Source organism: Pristis pectinata, chromosome 3 (genome assembly GCF_009764475.1).
Source record: "Pristis pectinata isolate sPriPec2 chromosome 3, sPriPec2.1.pri, whole genome shotgun sequence".
In the NCBI taxonomy this organism is placed as follows: Eukaryota; Metazoa; Chordata; class Chondrichthyes; order Rhinopristiformes; family Pristidae; genus Pristis; species Pristis pectinata.
In genome coordinates this window covers 135,412,312-135,433,297 of record NC_067407.1, presented here as the reverse complement: position 1 = coordinate 135,433,297, position 20,986 = coordinate 135,412,312, and the positions used below count along the sequence as shown (strand labels likewise).

Below are 20,986 nucleotides of genomic sequence, written 5' to 3'. Positions count from 1 at the left end.
TCACAAAACTTGATACCACTTTGTGGTTGCATTTCAGTGGTCGAAATTTAAAACTGATTAGTTACAACCCTCTCTAGTGATTTAGGGCTGAAAGTACAGGAAAAGAAGTGTGGAACAGATGAAGTTTGTTGTAAAAAGTCAAAGGAAGCATCCAGTTAAAATAGCATCAATTAATGGATCAGTATGTTTTTCCAAGGACTTTATAGAAGGGCTTGAGATGACATAAAACATTCCAGTGCTCATTGCCCAAATAGTAATATGTTTATTCCAAGATCAATTCTTGATTGTTGAACTGCATAACTTGGCCCTGATTTGGATCTAATTGTTAATCCTTGTAGTTGTTACTACAGACTAGTTAATTGAAACATGGTGGTTACTGTGTACTTGTGTTAAAGCTTCTTCCATTAATAGTTTTGTATTATTAAATACAGTAATCTTTTTTGTAGCAATTGACAATTTTGAATTTGAATTTAAACCTGCAGGTTTAACATGCATTCTGAAATATTGCACACTTGTAACTAATCTCAAAATTATTTTTTTCCTGATGTGTATATTGCTGGAGTTAAGGATTATATTTCACATGTACAGTTCCTTAGTGATCAGCATAAGCGCAGCATTGCATTATTGCATGTATAAAGTTGTACGGACTTCACAAGCAGAATGTAATCAAAAATTTTTTCCATTTTTCTTTCCATCTCCTGAAAAAATATGGATACCATGATTAAACAGGAGCCAACCAAAGGTAGGCTGTAATTTATGTTTCTCTCATAAATTGTTGGGGGAGGAGGAAGTGGGAACACAGTGTTGTTTACTATATATTTAAGAAAATCATTATTATCCTGCCCTTGGGAAGTTGGATCATTGACTACAAGAGCAGTTCAAAGGTTAAGAATTCCACAGTGAATCCTGACTACCCAAATGATCTCTGCACCAGCTGCAAGGTGCTAATTAGGATTGAGAGGAAATACCCTGCACTTGCCAAGATGGGAGAAGCTGAAACAATATTTAAGTTCAGCAACTTCTGGAATAAAGCAAACAAAATTCATTCAGTACTTTTGAAACATACACTCCTTAATCACCAGTGCAGTGTGATTGCAGGATGTGCAGTCCATTAGGTCAGCGAGGATCAGCAGCATTATCTAAACTTCTGCAAAGACCACCCAAGGGGACAAGCAAAGGCAACCAAGGATAGTTTCCAAGTTCTCTTCGTAGTCGCATACCGTAGTGGTTACCGTGATCATTCCTGCCCTTTACCTAACAGCACTGTCAAAGTACAGTTATGATTCTAGAAGGTGACTACCTCAGGGCAACATTGAACACTTGCCTTGCCAGTAGCCCCCAAACAAAAATGGTTTATGTTTTGGCAGTAAAGTGCTGGGCTTGCCATTCCAAATTGTAAACCATTACTTCGAGCATGTACTTCATGTGTAGTGCAAAGGAAATTGTGTAAGAATTATAGAGTACTGAACTATTGATGGCAGATTAAGTTATCAGTAATATAGACATAGAACAGTACAGCACAAGAACAGGCCCTTTAGCCTACGTGTCTGTGCCGACCATGATGCTAAATTAATGTGCCTTGCCTCAATGCTTGATAAACGTTGCTATTGTATCTGCTTCCACCAGCTCCGCTGATGGCATGTTCCAAGTACCTACCACTCTGTGAAAAAACTTATCTTGTAAATCTTCTTTAAATTTTCTCCCTCTCACCTTAAAGCTAAACCCTATGGTATTTGACAAAATGGTTCATGTAGATTGGATACAGGTCAGGTTTCAGTGTTTTAAGTTGTATGGCTAGACAATTAAATTACCTCCTAGAGTTAATTGAAATGTGTCCTATCTTTTGTAATTATTATATCTTGATTTTCTATATATACATCATAAATATAAGATGAAAAATTTTATGTTAAATAAAGATGTAAATATTGATTTATGTGATAGGGTAGATAGGTAGCTTCTGGATTGAACATCATGTGCATTAAAATTTGCTCCACCAATATACAATTTACTGGAGGTGCTTCTTTAAATTTTATTTTGCTTCCATGTAAACAATGATTTTCTCTTTATGATCTGATTTGTCCAATCATGTGGTCTTGGAGTACCAGAGAACCTTAAATTTTGAGTACACATTGATGGCAGGACATAGGATGTTGGACATGCAAACTACAATCTATGCATTGAACAAAACAGCTGAAGAAAATCACTTTCTGAATGCTGGAAATGTGAAATAAAGAAAACTCATCAGAAATGTGTAGCATGGCAACTGAATTAAAATGAGAGAGGGAAAGGTTAGATTAATGTTTGAAGATCCTTTCATCAGTTTTGGAATGAGTTCTGAATTAGTAGAGTGGCTTCAAAATGAAATAATTTTAAATTGGCTTAGTTGAAGTTTTTTTAAAGTGTTATGAATATTATTTCAAATTTCTTTTTGCATTTTTTAACCCTAGCATGAAGAAAAAATAATGCATTTATGTTGTCCTTTTTATGTAGGTTTTTGCATATGATCACTGTTTCTGGTCGATGGATGAGTCTGTGAAGGAGAAGTATGCAGGTAGGTTGCTGTTATAAAATTCTGTTTTACAGTTGTATGGTCAAGCATGTCATTTATGATGGAACCAAGGCAGTAGCTTCTGCCTTTGATGCTGAAATTCTGTCTCCTTACTATCACTCACTCACTCTGATTTAGGTTCCTCAACCTTCCATGTTATGAATGGAAGTGAGTCAGTGATCACAAAGAACTTTAAGTACTTACTAGGCATCATAGTACGAGCTTATTTGTTCTCTAGGTTAACTCAGTTTGAGTTCCTATCTTTTCCTCGTTGAACTTCTTAAGTCAGTAGAGTTCCAGGTACCCCTCAGTCTCATTTCTGTGTAACCCTGCTACTTATTCTCTCTCACATGCCTGTCAACTTCCCTTTTGACTCTTTTGCTGCTTACATGTACTAAAGGGTAATTCACAGTAGACATTTAACCTATCAGGATATCTTTGGAAACTGGAGCACTGGGTAGTTACGGGGAGAATGTGCATACTCCACTCGGACACACCCAAGGTCAGGATCGAATCGAGCTTCTGGAGCTATGAGGCAGAAGTATAAACTGCTGTGTCACTGCGCCATCCAACAAAAGCAGCATAATTACAGATGCTGGAATTCTGAAATAAAAAGCAAACAAAATGTTGCACGTACTTAGTAGGCAAGGCAGCCTTTCTGGAGAGAGAACTGGAGTTGATGTTTCTCTTGTCAGTCATCATTTCTACTTTGATGTTGCTTAACCCCCAGGGTATGTCCACTGTTTCCAGTCTTAATCTCCTGCTGGATATTGATGTTACTTTCTGGTCTGTGACGGTGGCTTATCCTTACATTCCAGCTAAAATTCCCTCTCTGAAATGTTTAGTTTGTTTTTAAAAGTACTATTTTTCTTCATCTTTGTTCAAAAGGTCAGTAGATAACTGTTAGTCACAGAAACACAAATTCACCCAAACAGAATTACAAAAAAATTCTAAGTGCAGATGCTGGACATCTAAAGAGATGAGAAGATTTAGAAAGCATTCAGGTCTTTGGAGAGCACAACAGAATTAAAGATGTACCTTAGTTGCGTGAAAGGACAGGGGTCTCCAAAATGTGCATATTTTATACCTTACAAGTTCGCCAATCTGATTTCAGTCAGTTTGAAAGGGTTGGCTCCCTTTTGATGAGGAGCACTCAGGAGAGCCCACAGGAACAGATCTGACGGATCCAGAGTTCTGATGAAAGATCATCAACCTGAAACACTGAGCAACACACAAGCTGCTGGAGGAACTCATTGGGTCAGGCAGCATCTATGGAGGGGGATGGACCGTTGACGTTTCGGGTCAAGGCCCTTCATCTGGACTGGAAAGAAAGAGGGGAGAGAGTCAGTATAAAAAGGTGGGGAGAAGGGGTGGAGCAAGAGCTGGCGGGTGATAGGCGGATCCAGGTGAGAAGGGGATGATAGGCAGGTGAGGGAGGTGAAGAGTGGGGATGATGTAAGAAGCTGGGAAGTGATAGGTGGAAGTGACAAACCTGAAACATTAACTTTTTTCCTCATTCCATCAATGTTGTCTGACCTGCGAAATATTTCAAGCACTGTTTTTATTGTCTTATCCAGAACTTTGATTGGGAGAATGTAGGCTTGAGAAGGTTATATCCTTGCCCCCCTCCCTGAGCTTGGGTAGGTAAGGGCGGGGTAGAGGCATGGACAGGGAAAACACCCCTCCACCTGGCCCACAAGCCATGCGCTTAACATTAGTCACTTGTCATATTTCCTGAGGCCTGAAACACCCATTCAGCTGCTGTTAAACCTGCAGAGTTGGTTAAATCAGACATTGACGGCCTCATTAAAATTTATGAACTGCCTCTTCACTTCTTGGGTGTCGGTTGGTGCCCATTTTACAATCTCTGATGTATCCTCACACCCAGGTTAGATCAGATTTCTAAAAAATGTTCACATCTGGTCTGAACTTGTTATTGAACATTAAAACTTGGAGTACTATGTACAGTTTTGATCACCCTGTTAGAGGAAAGATGTGGTTAAACTGGAAAGAATGCAGAAAAGATTTACGAGGATGTTGCCAGGACTAGAGGGCCTCAGTTATAGTGTTGGTCAGGCTAGGTCTTTATTCCTTGGAAAGTAGGAGAATGAGGGGCGACCTTATAGAAGTGTTTAAAATTATGAGAGGCATAGATAAGGTGGATGGTAAGTCTTTTCCCCAGGGTAGGGGAGTCCAAAACTAGGAGACCTAGGGTGAGAGGGGAAAGATTTAAAAGGGACCTGAGGGGCAACTTTTCCATGCAGAGGGTGGTGAGTATATTGGAATAAGCTGCCAGAGGAGGTGGTTGAGCAGGTACCACCATAGATGCCACGGCCAAGAAAGCTGACCAGTGCCTCTACTTCCTCAGGAGGGTAAAGAAATTCGGTTTGTCCCCTTTGATTCTCACCAACTTTTATCGATGCACCATAGAAAGCATCCTATCTGGATGTATCACGGCTTGGTACCGCAGCTGCTCTGCCCAGGACCGCAAGAAACTGCAGAAAGTTGTGGACACAGCCCAGCGCATCACAGACACCAACCTCCCCTCCTTGGACTCTGTCTTTACCTCTCACTGTCTTGGTGAAGCAGCCAGCATAATCAAAGACCCCACCCACCTGGGTCATTCTCTCTTCTCTCCTCTTCCATCGGGTAGAAGTTACAGGAGCCTGAGGGCACGTACCACCAGACTTAAGGACAGCTTCTACCCCACTGTGATAAGACTATTGAATGGTTCCGTTATACAATGAGATGGACTATGACCTCACGATCTACCTCGTTGTGACCTTGCACCTTATTGCACTGCACTTTCTCTGTAGCTGTGACACTTCACTCTGTACTGTTATTGTTTTTACCTGTACTACATCAATGCAGTCTGTACTAACCCAATGTAACTGCACCAATACAATAGTGTCATTTAAGAATAGGTACATGGAGAGGCAGGGCTTGGAGGGATATGGGCCGAACACAGGAAATTGGGGCTAGCTGGGTGGGCACCATGGTCAGCATGAACTGTTTGTGTCAAAGGGCCTGTATCTGTGCTGTATTGCTGTGCGACTCTATTTCAATTTAGTGACCTGTCATTATTTGAGTTATTGTACAACCCGCTTCTGAAATTTCTAAACGTTCCACAGTATGTTTGCCTCACTTTTTTTTATCTTGAATCATTTCTCCTTCTGAAATTTAGTTTAACTCTCTTTATTTTATTCCATTCTTACCCACCAGGTCAAGATATAGTGTTCAAGTGCCTTGGTGAAAGTTTGCTGCACAATGCCTTCCAAGGATACAATGCTTGTATATTTGCTTATGGGCAGACTGGTAAGATGCTGCCAAAAGTGTATTTATTTCAATGAAGCCGTGGTGATTATTAGCATACCTTGGCTCTCTTATGAAGCTAGCTAATTGATTTTATTTTATTGAATGACGGTGAATATAATTTTAATGGATATTTGTAGCTTCTGTTATCTCTTCAATGTGATCCTTCTATTAAATAGTTTTAACATGAACTGATTAAAAAGATGCAATTGTATTCCAAGAAAATATTTTTATTTTACACTGATATAGTTCACTGTGGTGTCTATCAAAGTAAGACTCAGTTCATAACGTAATTAAACCGGTTAACTATCTGTGTGTACCTGCTTGGTGGTTAGGCTCGGGAAAATCGTACACAATGATGGGGTCAAAAGACAAGCCAGGTTTGATCCCCCGGTTGTGCAGCAAGCTTTTTGAACGAGCATTACAAGAGGCAAATGAAGAGCAGAGCTTCGCAGTTGAAGTGTCGTACATGGAAATCTACAATGAGAAAGTCCGGGATTTGCTTGATCCAAAAGGGTAAATATATGTTTAAAAAAAAACGAAGTAGATGTACGTAAATCAGGAATGGACGATTATAAAGAGTACATCAATTAACACTTATTTTTAACTAGGTAAATAGATATCTCTAAGTGATGGTCATTATAGTTAGATACCTATAACCTTGAACCTTATTGTCTATGCACTGCACTTTCTCTATGACTGTAACACTTTATTCTGCATTCTGCTATTTTACCCTGTACTACCTTGATGTACTGTGTAATGAATTGATCTGTATGAATGGTATGCAAAGCAAAGCTTTTCACTGCACCTCGGTACATGTGACAATAATAATCCATTTCCAATTCTGTGCTCATCAGTAATTGCACCAATTTCATTTGCAGCATTTACACTTCCTCCATGTGGCAAATTTCTATTCTCAGCTGCAATTCTGTCCCATCCTAGCAAGAAATCAAATTGGGTTTCTTTTCCTGGATAAGATTATAATACATTTACTATCCTGCAATAAACTGTTGTCTCTGACACTACAACAGCAATCCCTCATCCATGCACCCATTCCAGTTGATTAAGTAGCTGTAGCTATACCATTCCTCTTGGTGTCCTGTCTTGGCTCTTGTGCAGTTTTATATTTCTGTCTGCATAGATGCTTTTATTCTTTGACACTTGCAGCAGAAATCTGACTCTTCTGTGATTTCTTTGGTACTTAAAATAACCTTTTCTTTACTCACTCCTTCCAGCTTAATAAGATTCCAATTGAGTATATTGAATGGATTTGTTTTAAGATTCAATAGTGCCAAATAATATTTTACCATCCTTTTTTTTCCTTCCCAGTGGTTTTAAGTTATTAATGACTGTTTAAAAGCATTTAAAAATAATCACATACTGTATTGTAAAATATTATGTCAATACTAAACCACCAGCCACTTTTTCCTATGAAATATTAATGATGATGCACTCATGAGGAGACATAGGGAGAGAGATTATCGGATGTATTTTTTCCTCGGCTGTTCATTGCACCTCTTGTATGGAGCAATTATGCGACCAGATTGTGCATTTAAGTATTTTATAATGTATAGAAAACTAAAGGCACAGAAAGAAAGATAGTGATAAAGGTTTTGATTAACAAAAGAACAAAAAAAATGAAGCCCACGTGCAGTTAATTGGAATCTTTACATCTGATTGGCCCTCTGACGATTGGAGAAGCAATTAAAGCTATTACTGATGATCTTCATACCCCAAATCACCTAAAGCCACTCTAATCTCATCTCATTCGATCTTTGTTTACAGCTTGCACCTTGACCCTAATGGCATTCTCTACCTGGTGTTGGTCACTCCTTAGTTTTCTATACTGAAGGTCTGTTGTGACCTTGCCTTTCTGGAGATTTTTATTTCCTCCTTGGAGGCTACTGGAATGGACCACTTTTTGCGACTCTTCTGACTTTAGCTGACTCTAGTGTACAGTTACATTGAGCCATGACTTTAGAAATAGAAAATGCCCCTAGAGATTAGAGGTATGGATAGATGCATGAGGATATCCATTGAGTGGGGCAAAATGATAGACTGTATATTTTTTCTCTAACTTCTGCTTGTGTTGTATTACTTATGGGTTGAAGAAAAAAAATCATGAAGCAGAATGCGGAAGTCTCTGTCATGACGGTGCTCAGAGAGGACGTACTGGAGGGCTCGACTACTAAGGCAACTTGGGAGGAACTGCGGTATAAGAAAAGGGATGACCATGTTAATGGGACCACATTACGTACCTCCTACTAGTCAGCTGGATTTAGAAGAGCAAATTTGTAGAGAGGTAGCAGACAGTTGCAGGAAATATAAGGTTGTGATAGTAGGTGATTTTAACTTTCCACATATTGACTGGGACTCCCACACTGTAAAAGGACTGGATTTGAGTCCTCGTTGTCTACGGGGGTGGTGCCGGAGGATTGGAGGGTTGCGAATGTGGTCCCCTTGTTCAAAAAAGGTAATAGGGATAGGCCAGGGAATTATAGACCGGTGAGTCTCACATCTGTGGTGGGTAAGCTGTTAGAAAGGATTTTAAGGGATAGGATTTATGAACACCTTGAGAATCATGGACTGATTAGGGACAGCCAGCATGGCTTTGTGAAGGGAAGATCTTGCCTCACAGGCGTGATAGAGTTCTTTGAGGAGGTGACCAGGAGGATTGATGAGGGCAGTGCGGTGGATGTGGCTTACATGGATTTTAGTAAGGCCTTTGATAAGGTTCCTCGTGGTAGGCTTCTTCAGAAGGTCAAGGCCAAGGGATCCAAGGAAGCTTGGCTGTGTGGATTAGGAATTGGCTTGCATGTGGAAAGCAGAGGGTTGTGGTGGAAGGAGTGCCCTCGGATTGGAAGGCAGTGACTAGTGGTGTCCCGCAGGGATCGGTTCTGGGACCTCTACTTTTTGTGATATTTATAGATGACTTAGATGAGGGGGTGGAGGGCTGGGTTAGTAAGTTTGCAGAATACACTAAGATAGGCGGTGTTGTGGATAGTGTGGAGGGCCGTCGGAGCTTACAGAGGGATATTGATAGGATGCAGAGCTGGGCTGACAAGTGGCAGATGGAGTTCAATCCGGAGAAGTGTGACGTGGTACACTTTGGAAGGACAAACTCCAGGGCAGAGTACAGGGTAAACGGCAAGGTACTTGGCAGTGTGGAGGAGCAGAGGGATCTTGGGGTTCATATTCACAGTTCATTGAAAGTTGCCTCACAGGTGGAAAGAGCAGTTAAGAAGGCCAATGAGATGTTGGCTTTCATAAATCGCAGGATTGAGTTTAAGAGCCGTGAGGTGATGATGCAGCTTTACAAAACTCTAGTTAGGCCACACTTAGAGTACTGTGTTCAGTTCTGGTCGCCTCATTATAGGAAGGATGTGGAGGCATTGGAGAGGGTGCAGAGGAGATTTACCAGGATGCTGCCTGGATTAGAGAGTATTGAATATGAGGAGAGGCTTAAGGTGCTAGGGCTTTATTCACTGGAAAGGAGGAGGATGAGAGGAGACATGATAGAGGTATATAAAATATTGAGAGGAATAGATAGAGTAGACAGTCAGCGCCTCCTTCCCAGGGCACCAATGCTCAAGACGAGGGGTCATGGCTTTAAGGTTATGGGTGGGAGGTTCAGGGGAGATGTCAGAGGGAGGTTTTTCACCCAGAGAGTGGTTGGTGCATGGAATGCACTGCCTGGGGTGGTGGTGGAGGCAGATATATTGAACAGGTTCAAGAGCTTGTTGGATAGGCATATGGAGGAATGTGAGATAGAGGGATATGCGGGAAGAAGGGGTTAGGTAGTGTGAGGGTGGTCTGATGGACGGCACAACATGGTGGGCCGAAGGGCCTGTTTTGTGCTGTATGGTTCTATGGTTCTATGGATCAAGTTTCTCAAATGTGTTCAGGAAGGTTTCCTTAATGAATATGTAGAGGTCCCAAGAGAGAAAGCGATACGGGATCTCCTCTTGGGGAACGAGACAGGGCAGGTGACAGAAGTGAATGTAGGGGAACACTTTGGATCTAGTGATCATAATTCCATTAGTTTCAAGATAATTATGGAAAAGGATAGGACTGGTCCTAGGGTTAAGATTCTAAACTGGAGGAAAGCCAATCTTGATGGCATCAGAAGGGATCTGGCAGGTGTAGATTGGGATAGGTTGTTTTCCGGCAAAGAGATGCTTGATGTGGGAGACCTTCAAGGGTGAAATATTGAGAGTACAGAATCTGTATGTTCCTGTTAGGATAAAAGGCAAGGCTGATAGGTTTAGGGAACCTTTGGTTATTGAGCCTGTTAGGATAAAAGGCAAGGCTGATAGGTTTAGGGAACCTTTGGTTATTGAGGGATATTGATGCCCTGGTAAAGAAAAAGAAGATGGTGCATATCAGGTATAGGCAGTTAGGATCAAATGAGGTGCTTGAGGAATATAAGAAATGCAAGAGAACACTTAAGAGAGCAGTCAGGAGGGCTACAAGAGGACATGAGGTTGCTCTGGCAGACAAGGTGAAAGAGAATCCAATGGGTTTTTATAGCTATATTAAGAGCAAAAAGATAGCAAGGGACAAAATTGGTCCTCTTGAAGATCAACATGGTCATCTACGTGTGGAGCTGAAAGAGATGGGGGAGATCTTAAATGGATTTGTTGCATATGTTTACTCTGGAGACACACACAGTCTATAGAACTGAGGAAAAAGAGTAGTGAGGTCATGGACTGTATCTGGATTATGGAAGAGGAGGTGCTTGCTGCCTTGAGATGAATTAGGGTGGATAAATCCCCAGGGCCTGACGAGGTGTCCCCTCGGACCTTGTGGGAGGCTAATGCAGAAATTGCAGGGGTTCTGGCAGAGATATTTAAAACATCCTTAGCCACGGGTGAGGTGCTGGAGGACTAGCGGATAGCTGATTGTTCTGTTGTTTAAGAAAGGCTCTAAGAATAAGCTGGGAAATTATAGGCCGGTGAGCCTGACGTCAGTCGTGGGTAAATTATTGGAAGATACTCTAAGGGACAGGATATCGGTATTTGGATAGACAGGGCCTGATTAGGGATAGTCAAAATGGCTTTGTGCGTGGCAGGTCATGTCCAACCAATCTAATAGTTTTTCGAGGCGTTTACCAGGAAGGCGTTGAAGGGAATTGGATTCAACATTGGCTTAGTAGGATGAGACTAATGGTGTGCCGCAGGGATCGATGCTGGGTCTGTTGTTGATCATTATCTATATTAATGAATTAGATGATAAAGTGGTAAACTGGATCAGCAAATTTGCGGATGACACCAAGATTGGGGGCGTAGTGGACAGCGAGGAAGGCCATCAAAGCTCGCAAAGTGATCTGGACCAGCTGGAAAAATGGGCTGAAAATGGCAGGTGGAATTTAATGCAAACAGGTTGCACCTTGGGAGTACAAACCAGGGTAGGACTTGCACAGTGAATAGTAGGGCACTGAGGTGCGCAGTAGAACAAAGGGACCTGGGAATACAGATCCATAGTGCCTTGAAAGTGGCATAGCAGGTAGATAGGGTCGTAAAGAGAGCTTTTGGCACATTGGCCTTCATAAATCAGGGCGTTCAGTACAAGAGTCGGGATGTTATGTTGAAGTTATATAAGATGTTGGTGAGGCCAAATTTAGAGCATTACAGTATGTGCAATTCTGATCACCAACCTACAGGAAAGATATAAGTAAGCTTGAAAGAGTGCAGAGAAAATTTACATGGATATTGCTGGGACTTGAGGACCTGAGTTACAGGGACAGGTTGAATAGGTTAGGACTTTATTCCCTGGGGTGCAGGAGAATGAGGGGAGATCTTATAGAAGTATACAAAATTATGTGGGGTAAAGATAGGGTGAATGCATGCAGGCTTTTTCCCCTAAGGGTAGGTGAGACTAGAACTAGAGGTCATAGGTTTAGGGTGAAAGGTGAAATATTTAAGGGGAATCTGAGGGGGAACTACTTCACTCAGAAGGTGGTGAGAGTGTGGAACGAGCTGCCAGCGGAAGTGGTGGATGTGGGTTCAATTGTAACATTTTGCTTAGGTACATGGATGAGAGGAGTATGGAGGGCTATGGTCTGGGTGCAGGTAGATGGGACTAGGCAGAAAACTGGGCCAGCATGGACTAGATGGTCTGAAAGGCCTGTTTCTGTGCTGTAGTGCTCTATGACTCTATGTAGTAGGATGTGTCAATAAAATACATTTGAAGACATTGCAATGCCCAGGTCAGTGTACACTACGTTGTTGAGACCACACCTGGAATATTGTGTGTAGTTCTGGTCGCCATAGTATAGGATGGATGTCATTAAGCTAGTGGATGCAGAAATGATTCAGGAGGATGTTGCCAGGTTTGGAGGGCTTGAGATATAAGGAGAGACTGGGTAGGCTAGGATTGTTTTCCTTGGAGCATAGGAGACTGAGAGGTGATCTTATAGAAGTTCATAAAATCATGAGGGGCATAGTTCAGGTGGATGGTCACTGTATATTTCCCAGGGTAGGGGAGTCTAAAACTAGAGGGCATAGGTTTATGAGAGGGGAAAGATTTAAAGGAGACCTGAGGGTTGAGATTTTCCACACACATGGTGGTGGGTATATGGAATGAGCTGCCAAAGGAAGTGGTTGAGACAGGTACAACAACACTTAAAAGACATTTGGATGGGTTCATGAATAGTCAAGGTTTAGAGGGATATGGGTGAAATGCAGGCAAATGGGACTAGCTTAGGAAGTCACCCTTGTCAGCATGTATGAGTTGGGCTGAAGGGCCTGCTACTGTGCTGTGTGACTATGATGGTCCAGTCGCTTCCTGTATTATATTCTGGATATTGTGTCACTAAGGATATGCATTGGAAATGTTATTTAGAACGTTGAAGTATTTAAATAAGAGAAAAAGTCAGAAAAGCTTAAAATAAAACAGAAGAGCTTAATTATAATCACCTGAATGGTCTTTTCCATTTTAATTTATTGCTATTTACACTAATAATGCCACAATTCATTCTGTTCCAACAAACTGTGGTGTTACCATTTTTGTACATTGCCATCTGTTGGAAATGTAGGGTGTTCAGTCTGAATATAACAGCTGTTGCTGTCTTAGGTTATGTTAGCTTGGTTCAAAAAAGACATTTGAAGCACATCCATCACTTGTACCAACTGAGGATCTTTGACTTATCTCCTATTATGTTTTTTTTGCTCACTTGTTTATGTAGTAGTCGACACAGCTTGAAGGTGAGAGAACACAAGGTTCTAGGTCCATACGTGGATGGCTTGTCTAAACTGGCTGTGACAAGTTACAAGGTAAGGAACATAATTTAACTCCGTGGAACTCTTTACATGTAGCAGTGGTAGGTTTTAAGGTGGTTGGTCTAAGAACCTTTTAGGTAACAATTGAAATGGGTACCAAAGGAAATTTTCTGGTTATTCAACTGATTACATGCTCCAGTTAAAATTTAATGCTCAAAATTGCAAGTCTATGCTATTGACTGTTGCTATCCTGATACTATTTTCTGCTACTGTATTTTAATCAAAGGCAAGACTTAATTTCACCTCTGGTAAATATGACGATTGAGTATTTTATTGACCAAAAGTGAAGCATAACTTTTGCTTTAATTATGCATCATTAAAGAGTTTTGACATTTGAAGGCTCTGGAAACTTTTACTTATGTAACTTTGTCTGGATGACTTTGAACCAGGCTATTTTGTACAAAACAGGAGCAGAGTAGGCCAATCAGCCATTCCAGCCTACTCTGCCATTTGGTAAGAATTGGCTAATCCAGTCTTTGCCTCCACACCACTTTGCTGCCTCCTCTCCATATCCCTTGACTCCCATACATATTCAAATGTTTGTCAGTCTCCACAATGATATATTTAATGCTTGCCTCTGCAACTCTCTGGGCCATTGCAACAGCACTTCTTCTTTCACAATCCCCTACTATCAAGTGACAACATTGAGGGAATCTAGATTCCACTCTGAAGCTGTGTTCCATTTTGACTTGAGTGTGCATCTTGCCTTCTTCACTGCTGAGTCAGACTACTGGAACTCCCTATCCAACATAACTTTTAGCTGCACCTTACCATAAGGACTGTTGTATTTCAAGAAGATTCACAACTTCAGGACCAGTGCCATCTCCATCCCTGTAAGGTGTGCTTAATTTTTCCTTGCCAAGGTCTAATTGTGTACAGTGAGAAGTTCCGAACTCAAAGAAAATAATCCAGAGATAACAAATGAAAATCTTGAAGGTATACAGTCATCACCTGAAAGATGAAGATGATTAAATTCTAAGGGAGTTTTCCCTGAAAAGGTGCAAAGTGACAAAGTGCTAGGTGATCCATTTTGGTAGGATTAAAATGGGTAGGATGGGCAATCAAGGGTAGGGGACTTAAGGCATATCGAGGAACAGAGGGACCTTGTAAAAGTCCAAGGATCCTTGAAGACGGCAGTACAGGTAGATGTGATGAATATTTTCCTCCCTTAGCAGGGGCATAGAATACAAGAGAAGGGAGGTTATGGTGCAATTTTATAAACATTGGTTAAACCACAGCTGGAGTATTGTGTGCATTACCACACTTGCAAAAATGTGGTTGCAGTGGAGAGGGTGCAGAAAAGGTTGGGGTGGATTGATATGGGGTGTTTTAGTTATGAGAAGGTTTGTTTTCCTTGGAGCAGAGGAGGCTGAAGGGGGACCTGATTGAGGTACACAAAATTGAGGGGCATAGACAGGGTAGATGGTAGGAAACACTTCCCTATAGCAGAGGCATCTAAAACTAGAGAGCATAGATTTAGGTAAGTGGTAAGAGGATTGGACAGGATCTGAGGGAGAACTTGTTCATCCAGAGGGAGATTGGAATCTGGAATGCACTGCCTGTGAATGGTGGAGGCTCGTACTCCCATAACATTTAAGAAGTATCTTTTTTTAAAAAAAAGCAACTGAATCACCAAGGCATAGAAAGCTACAGACCTAGTGTTGATCAATGGGATTAGTTTAGAGAGAGATTTGATGGTTGGCATGGATATGGTGGGCTAAAGGGCCTGTTTTTGTGCTGTACAACTCTGACTCTGAGTTGCACCTGAAGCTTAATCATTTCAGTAGAGAGTAGTTGTGAGCAATTGTGCTTTCCTATACTTAGCTAAGCAGATTGGGAGCAGTGACCTACTGGAACTGGTGCACAAGTTCATCAGGACCACCTTTTTTTGCATGAAATTATTTCAGTTATGTTTGACATCCTATGTGAGATGGTGGATGTGCAGCTGTCAAACTTCTGGGGAGGACGTGTCATTAATTGACGACTGAATAAACTAATTCTGGAAAGTCAGAGTCATGACTGAAAATGTCATTGGCTGGTGACGTAAAGTGATCTATGGTTCTGTTTTCTTGCTTCCAGCACAGTGTAGACCGTGGAGATGTTGAAACCACTGATCATCATAGTGGCATGTCCCTACTCAAACCTGGTGTCATCCCTTGTGGGTTCTGCTTATCATAATCAAGGTTGAAGGCTATCATGTCCTTCTTACAAACATTCTTAAAACAAATCTTTAAGTGCCTTGGCAGTCACTTGGCACAGGCCACCTACCTGTAACATCTGTCCTTGAGGTTGTGTCTATCCTATACTGTGCTGGAATGTTTGTCACCTTTGCCACTGAGAGGACTGTTGCGTTCTTCCTTCCTTCCACAAGATTCCATGACTACACTGCAAACATTTGAAGGTGGAAGTTGTTAAACTGTCCTACCTTGCAGTTCTGTCATCCATATTTCACTCCCCTATACTAAAAAGCTAAAAATGAAAATCTTAGAGAACATCATCTATTATCCTAAGGGTGAATTTGTCATTTTTTTTAATAACTGGGTTTTTTTAATTTGCCTAATTTGGTACCGACATTTCATTGCACACATAGACAACACTTCTCTCAATGAAGAAGTCAGCCACTGTGGGCCCAAGATTCAGTTTCAGTTAGCATTTGCACAGTTTACTACTTTCAGTTTGCCAGTAGCTGGCTTTGAAAAAGTTCACAGAAGATTGAATTCACTTTTGTAGGATACTAAACACTGAGCAGCGTACTTGTTTACTGCCATCAATGGATGGATTGAAGCCATAATTTCTTTTATCCACTTTCATGAAGGTCAGGAGTCTTGATTGGCTCCTTCAGTAGCACCAGCACATACCTGAGTGTGATGCACGTTCAAGTATGATACATTAAAATAGCTTGATAACTTGCCAAATATGAAAGGAAATGAAGTGGCCTTCTAGTTGCTGGTTCCAGTCGAGCATTCTCTAGTCTCCTTAGACCAGGAAGGCATCTGTAATGCAAAATGGCAGAAATTCTTTTACGGCATAACCTGCTCTACCAATATTCAATTTGATTATTCTTTTTGTCTGTCAAGAAAATGGTTGTTTTCTGAGAACACATGAAGGAATGCCATCCAAGACTGCTGACTTGTGCCTCTAAGATCCTAGTTGTAGAGTGCAGTCAAAAGACTATCAGGCAGGCATGGCAGTGTAGTAGTTAGCATAACGTTATTACAGTGCCATCAACCCGGGTTCAATTCTGGCTGCTGTTTGTAAGGAGTTTGTACGTTCTCTGCATGGGTCTCCTCCGGGTGCTCCGGTTTCCTCCCACATTCCAAAGACGTACGGGTTAGGAAGTTGTGGGCGTGCTATGTCGGCGCCGGAAGCGTGGCGACACTTGCGGGCTGTCCCCAAAACACTACGCAAAACATGCATTTCACTGTGTGTTTCGATGTACATGTGACTAATAAAGACATCTTAAAATACTTGAATGCACATTTAGTTATGAATTTGTGATTGGGAAACAGAGAACGAGGTGGGGGGGGGCAAAGTAATTCTGTGGGGCGAGAAATTTTAAGAAACAAATAATGAACTTTAATTTCCCTTGTCTATCAGGATATTGAATCTTTGATGTCAGAAGGGAACAAGTCTCGAACAGTTGCCGCAACCAACATGAATGAGGAAAGCAGTCGCTCCCATGCAGTATTCAACATTATTCTTACACACACACTATGTGATCTCCAGTCTGGGGTGAGGACTTGGATGTTGATGATGACTTGAGTTACTTTAGTTCTTCTTGCATGAGGGGAGGTGCAGATGTGCTTCATATCAAATGGTCAAAAACCAGAGGACACAGACTAGGAAGCAAAATGGGAGAAAAAGTTGTGTAGAGAAAATAATTCTTGAAAGTCAGAGGATGGTGAGGCAATGGGAGCAAAGCATTCATGGTGGGTTGAATGGACAACGATGGAAGGGGATGAGGTAAGGTTTTGACACCTATAGACCGTTACTAGAATAGAGGGTTCAAATGAAAATAAGGATGAGAAAGTGGGATGCACCGTGATGCAGCAGTTAATGCTGATGGCTCCCATGTCCAGGAACCCAGGTTTGATCTGGACGTCGGGTGCTCCCTTTGAGGAGAACGTGCAAACTCCACGTAGTTATGTGGGTTTCCACTAGGATCTCCTGTTTGCTCCCACATCCCAAAAGATGCACTGGTAGGTTAATTGGCTACTGTAAATTACTCCTCAGTGTCGATAATGGCAAAACAATGAAAAAGGTTAATGGGCATGTGAGAGAGAATATGTTGTCAGGCTACAGAGAAATGAAGGGAAAATGAGACTGATGGGATTATTCTTTTGGGAGCTAGCAATGGGCTGAATGGCCTCTTTCCATTGTAATATGTAAGCAAAAGAGATTAAATTACCTGTAGAAGATCAGGACTAGTCATATTCCTGAGGCAGGTTATACTTGATCAAGTGGCTATCCTAAATGGTTGAGGAAAGATCATTTTCAGGGCTGTGGGGAAAGAGTGGTGCAAATGGAGTGACTAGATTGCTGTACAAGCGGCTGATATGATGAGCTGAATGGCATCCTGATGTAATGATTATATGATTTTCAGCAATAAAGGATGATCGAAGTAGCAATGCAGTGGTTGTGATTTAGGGAAGTTTGACAAACGTGGATGGATTAATGGGAACGTGACTGCGTGGTTAAAGCACTGGTTAGAAAATCTTAATCATAGTTTCTTGGACAGAAAAGTGTATTAACTGGTTCACACAATTATTTAGTAAAACTCTAATCCGTTCTCTGATTCAGAAATCTCAATGGTTTGGCATGTGGATCACCAGGTAACGTTTGCTGTGCTCCCTCCACCTCGCTGGGGTCCCAGTTCCTGCTCTCACTTCCATCTCACTGAGCCCATAGTTCCCAAGCTCCCAATCGACTGACCAGTATCCCATTTCCCATGCCGCTTTAAAACTTGTCTGGTTCACTAGGAAATGTATTGTAATTCTGTGCAACATCTTAAAAAGTCAACTAAAAATGTCATGACAAATGGAGGTTCAGCGGGTTGAGCAGCATCTGTGTTGGGGGGGTGGTGGGGAGGTGGAGAAATAGAATTACCAACGTTCCCGATCAAAACCCTGCATCAGTCCTGATCCACAGATGCTGTGCAACCCACTGAGTTCCTCCAGCAGATTGTTTGTTGCTCCAGTATTCCAGCATCTGCAGACTCTTGTGTCTCTGTCTTAATTAAACATATGTTGCATTAATAATATGAGTAATATTGAATAGTCTGGAAAATCTGCTAACTTGGCACCATCAAAGTCCCAGACATGCTGGTATATATATTTTAAATGAAAAGGAAAGAAAAAATTTCAAGCAGATTGATGGAACTGAAAAGTCCTGTCCAGATATGCAAGACTTGGTAAGTGAGTTAGTAGCGCAGTAGGGTCAGCATGGTGGTGTAACGGTTAGCATAACGCTTTTACAGCACCAGCGACCCGGGTTCAATTCCGGCCGCTGTCTGTAAGGAGTTTGTACATTCTCCCCGTGTGACTGCGTGGGTTTCCTCCGGGTGCTCCGGTTTCCTCCCACGTTCCAAAAGACGTACAAGTTAGGAGTTGTGGGCATGCTATGTTGGTCCCGGAAGCGTGGCGACACTTGCGGGCTGCCCCCCCAGCACATTCTCAGTAACACAAAAAGATGCATTTCACTGTGTGTTTTGATGTACATGTATCTTAAATATCTTAATACCTTAAAAAAATGGAATGGAATCCTATATTGAGATATAGAATAGAAGAAGCATTACATTTAGAGACATGGAGCCATTTCTGAAGTCATTCCAATCTCTTCCTGTAGACGTTGGGTGAGAAGGTGAGTAAACTGAGCTTGGTGGACCTGGCAGGCAGCGAGAGAGCAGCAAAAACTGGAGCTGCTGGGGATCGTCTAAAGGAAGGAAGCAACATTAACAAGTGAGTTTCTTATGTTCTTACCCATGAAATATCCTTAACTTCTACCTGTAATGGTGAATTAGAACCTCCACATTTATCTAAGTCTTTTTGAAAACCATCTTATATTTTATTTTGGACTTGGAACCTTGTATTTGATTTGGCCCTCTCCTGAGATTTGCTTATATTTATATGTTGTTTAATATTTCACCTGTGAAGTCATTTATATTTAAATCCCTCTCTTAAAGTTCTCCTTGGCTGCTTTACTGCTGGAATTTTGAGAACTCTTGATTGCCAAGGTTTTGGTTTGAAGACTCTTGCTTAATCACTGCCTATTAGTTTATCTGCAGCCTACAATTGATAAATGCTAATTACTTCATTACCTTATCTACCTTTTTTTTTGAATTTCTCTTTTGATTTTATCTTTCTTTTTTAATCTGGATTAGGTCATCCCTTGTAAATGATGCAGCTGACTACCAATTGTGAGAGGCCTCTTATTGTGAAATGATGCAAAACATCTCTGATTCATTACTTGTCTGTCTGCTTGCACTTGCTTCTTTAAGACACTTGCTGTGTGTAGCCAATTCAAGCTGTATTGTACTTGCATTTTGGTGCAAACCCATCAAGTGCTTCATGGGCACTTCTTGTTGGACAAAAGTGGCAACTAGCCAGAATCTGAGGCAGGTTTGTTTGAGTGAAAACACAGTTGAGGTGAAGAGCCTTGGTCTTTGAAAATGGGAAGGAAGGTGCCAGGATAAGATACTGGAGGCAAGCTCTGGAGGACAGCAACCTAGTGGGTAAAGGAGAGGGAAAAGATGAATAGGAGAAGACTAATGTCAAATGTCATGTGCAATTGCAGCAGCAACAATATTTTACGCCATTAAAGTGGAAACTTGTCCTAATGATGTTACTGGTGTAATCAAAGAAATACTGAGAACTCATGGGGCCCATATTGAGGTGGGCTGTAAAGGAGGGGAGAGAGAGAGAGAGAGAGAGAGAGGGTGGATTAGAGAATGATGTATCTTGAGCCTCATCCTCTGGAGGGGTGCAGGGGTGAGGAAAGATGAACGCAGAGTTTGAAGTTTGTACAATTTGGAAAGGTGACAGAGCCGGCAAGGGATGAGAATTTTAAAGTGGGGCCATTAGGAGTCTGGCAGCAACATAGGCCATGAAACTGTGTGGTGCAGAGTTTGAAAGCTGAAGCTTTACTAGGTGGCTAGTAAGTTTGACAGTGAAAACATCAAGAATGGTACTTGAATGTTAGAAAATGTTGAGTGGCATGGTGGCACAGCTTGTAGAGCTGCTGCCTCATAATGCCTGAGACCCGGGTTCAATCCTGACCTTGGATGCTGTTGTGAGTGAGGAAACAGATTTGATTGGTCTCAGAAGCAAGGACTCTGAACACAGTCTGGCAGTAAATGACTTATTTACAGAAGATAAGTGTGGGAAAATGGTAATGGGAATAACGCGTGCGCACAGTTTATAGTGAGCATGGGGAAATCGCACTGGGGATAACTCACACACAGACACACACACACCCCCCGAACTAGGCACACACAATCAAGGAGAAACAATACAATACCTGCAACCCCTTGACTCAGTGCAGGCACAGCTCTATGCTACTAGGGACGCTAACTAAAACGCTCCCAACCCTTTAACAGTGCACACCTCACCAACCATTTCTCCAGCACCATTCCACAGTACTCGGCCTGGAGTGAAGCAGGGTGGTCCCTCGAAGATGGCAAAGAGAGTGAACTGAGTACACGAGGTGCCTTTTATAGTGCTGGAGGGCTGGGGGGTCCAGCCCAGGTAATTTACAGGGGGCCAATGGTCAGGTGTGCGCTGATGGGTGGGGCGGAGCCAAACCTTGATTTGCAGTGGTGTGTCTTCCGACCAGGTAGTGGGCAGTGCTG

The 20,986-nt window shown here is 41.8% G+C and overlaps 1 protein-coding gene across 1 annotated transcript in view; it reads left to right on the top strand.

Annotated features, from left to right (window-relative positions):
• The window catches only part of LOC127567954 (kinesin-like protein KIF13B), a 160,084-nt gene that overhangs the window by 66,630 nt on the left and 72,468 nt on the right, over positions 1 to 20,986 (top strand). The window contains exons 3-9 of the mRNA XM_052011196.1: positions 730 to 742; positions 2,491 to 2,551; positions 5,771 to 5,863; positions 6,196 to 6,376; positions 13,047 to 13,134; positions 16,738 to 16,872; positions 18,985 to 19,097. Of these exons, the coding sequence (XP_051867156.1) occupies positions 730 to 742; positions 2,491 to 2,551; positions 5,771 to 5,863; positions 6,196 to 6,376; positions 13,047 to 13,134; positions 16,738 to 16,872; positions 18,985 to 19,097 (684 nt within the window). The remainder of the gene's footprint in view (positions 1 to 729; positions 743 to 2,490; positions 2,552 to 5,770; positions 5,864 to 6,195; positions 6,377 to 13,046; positions 13,135 to 16,737; positions 16,873 to 18,984; positions 19,098 to 20,986) is intronic.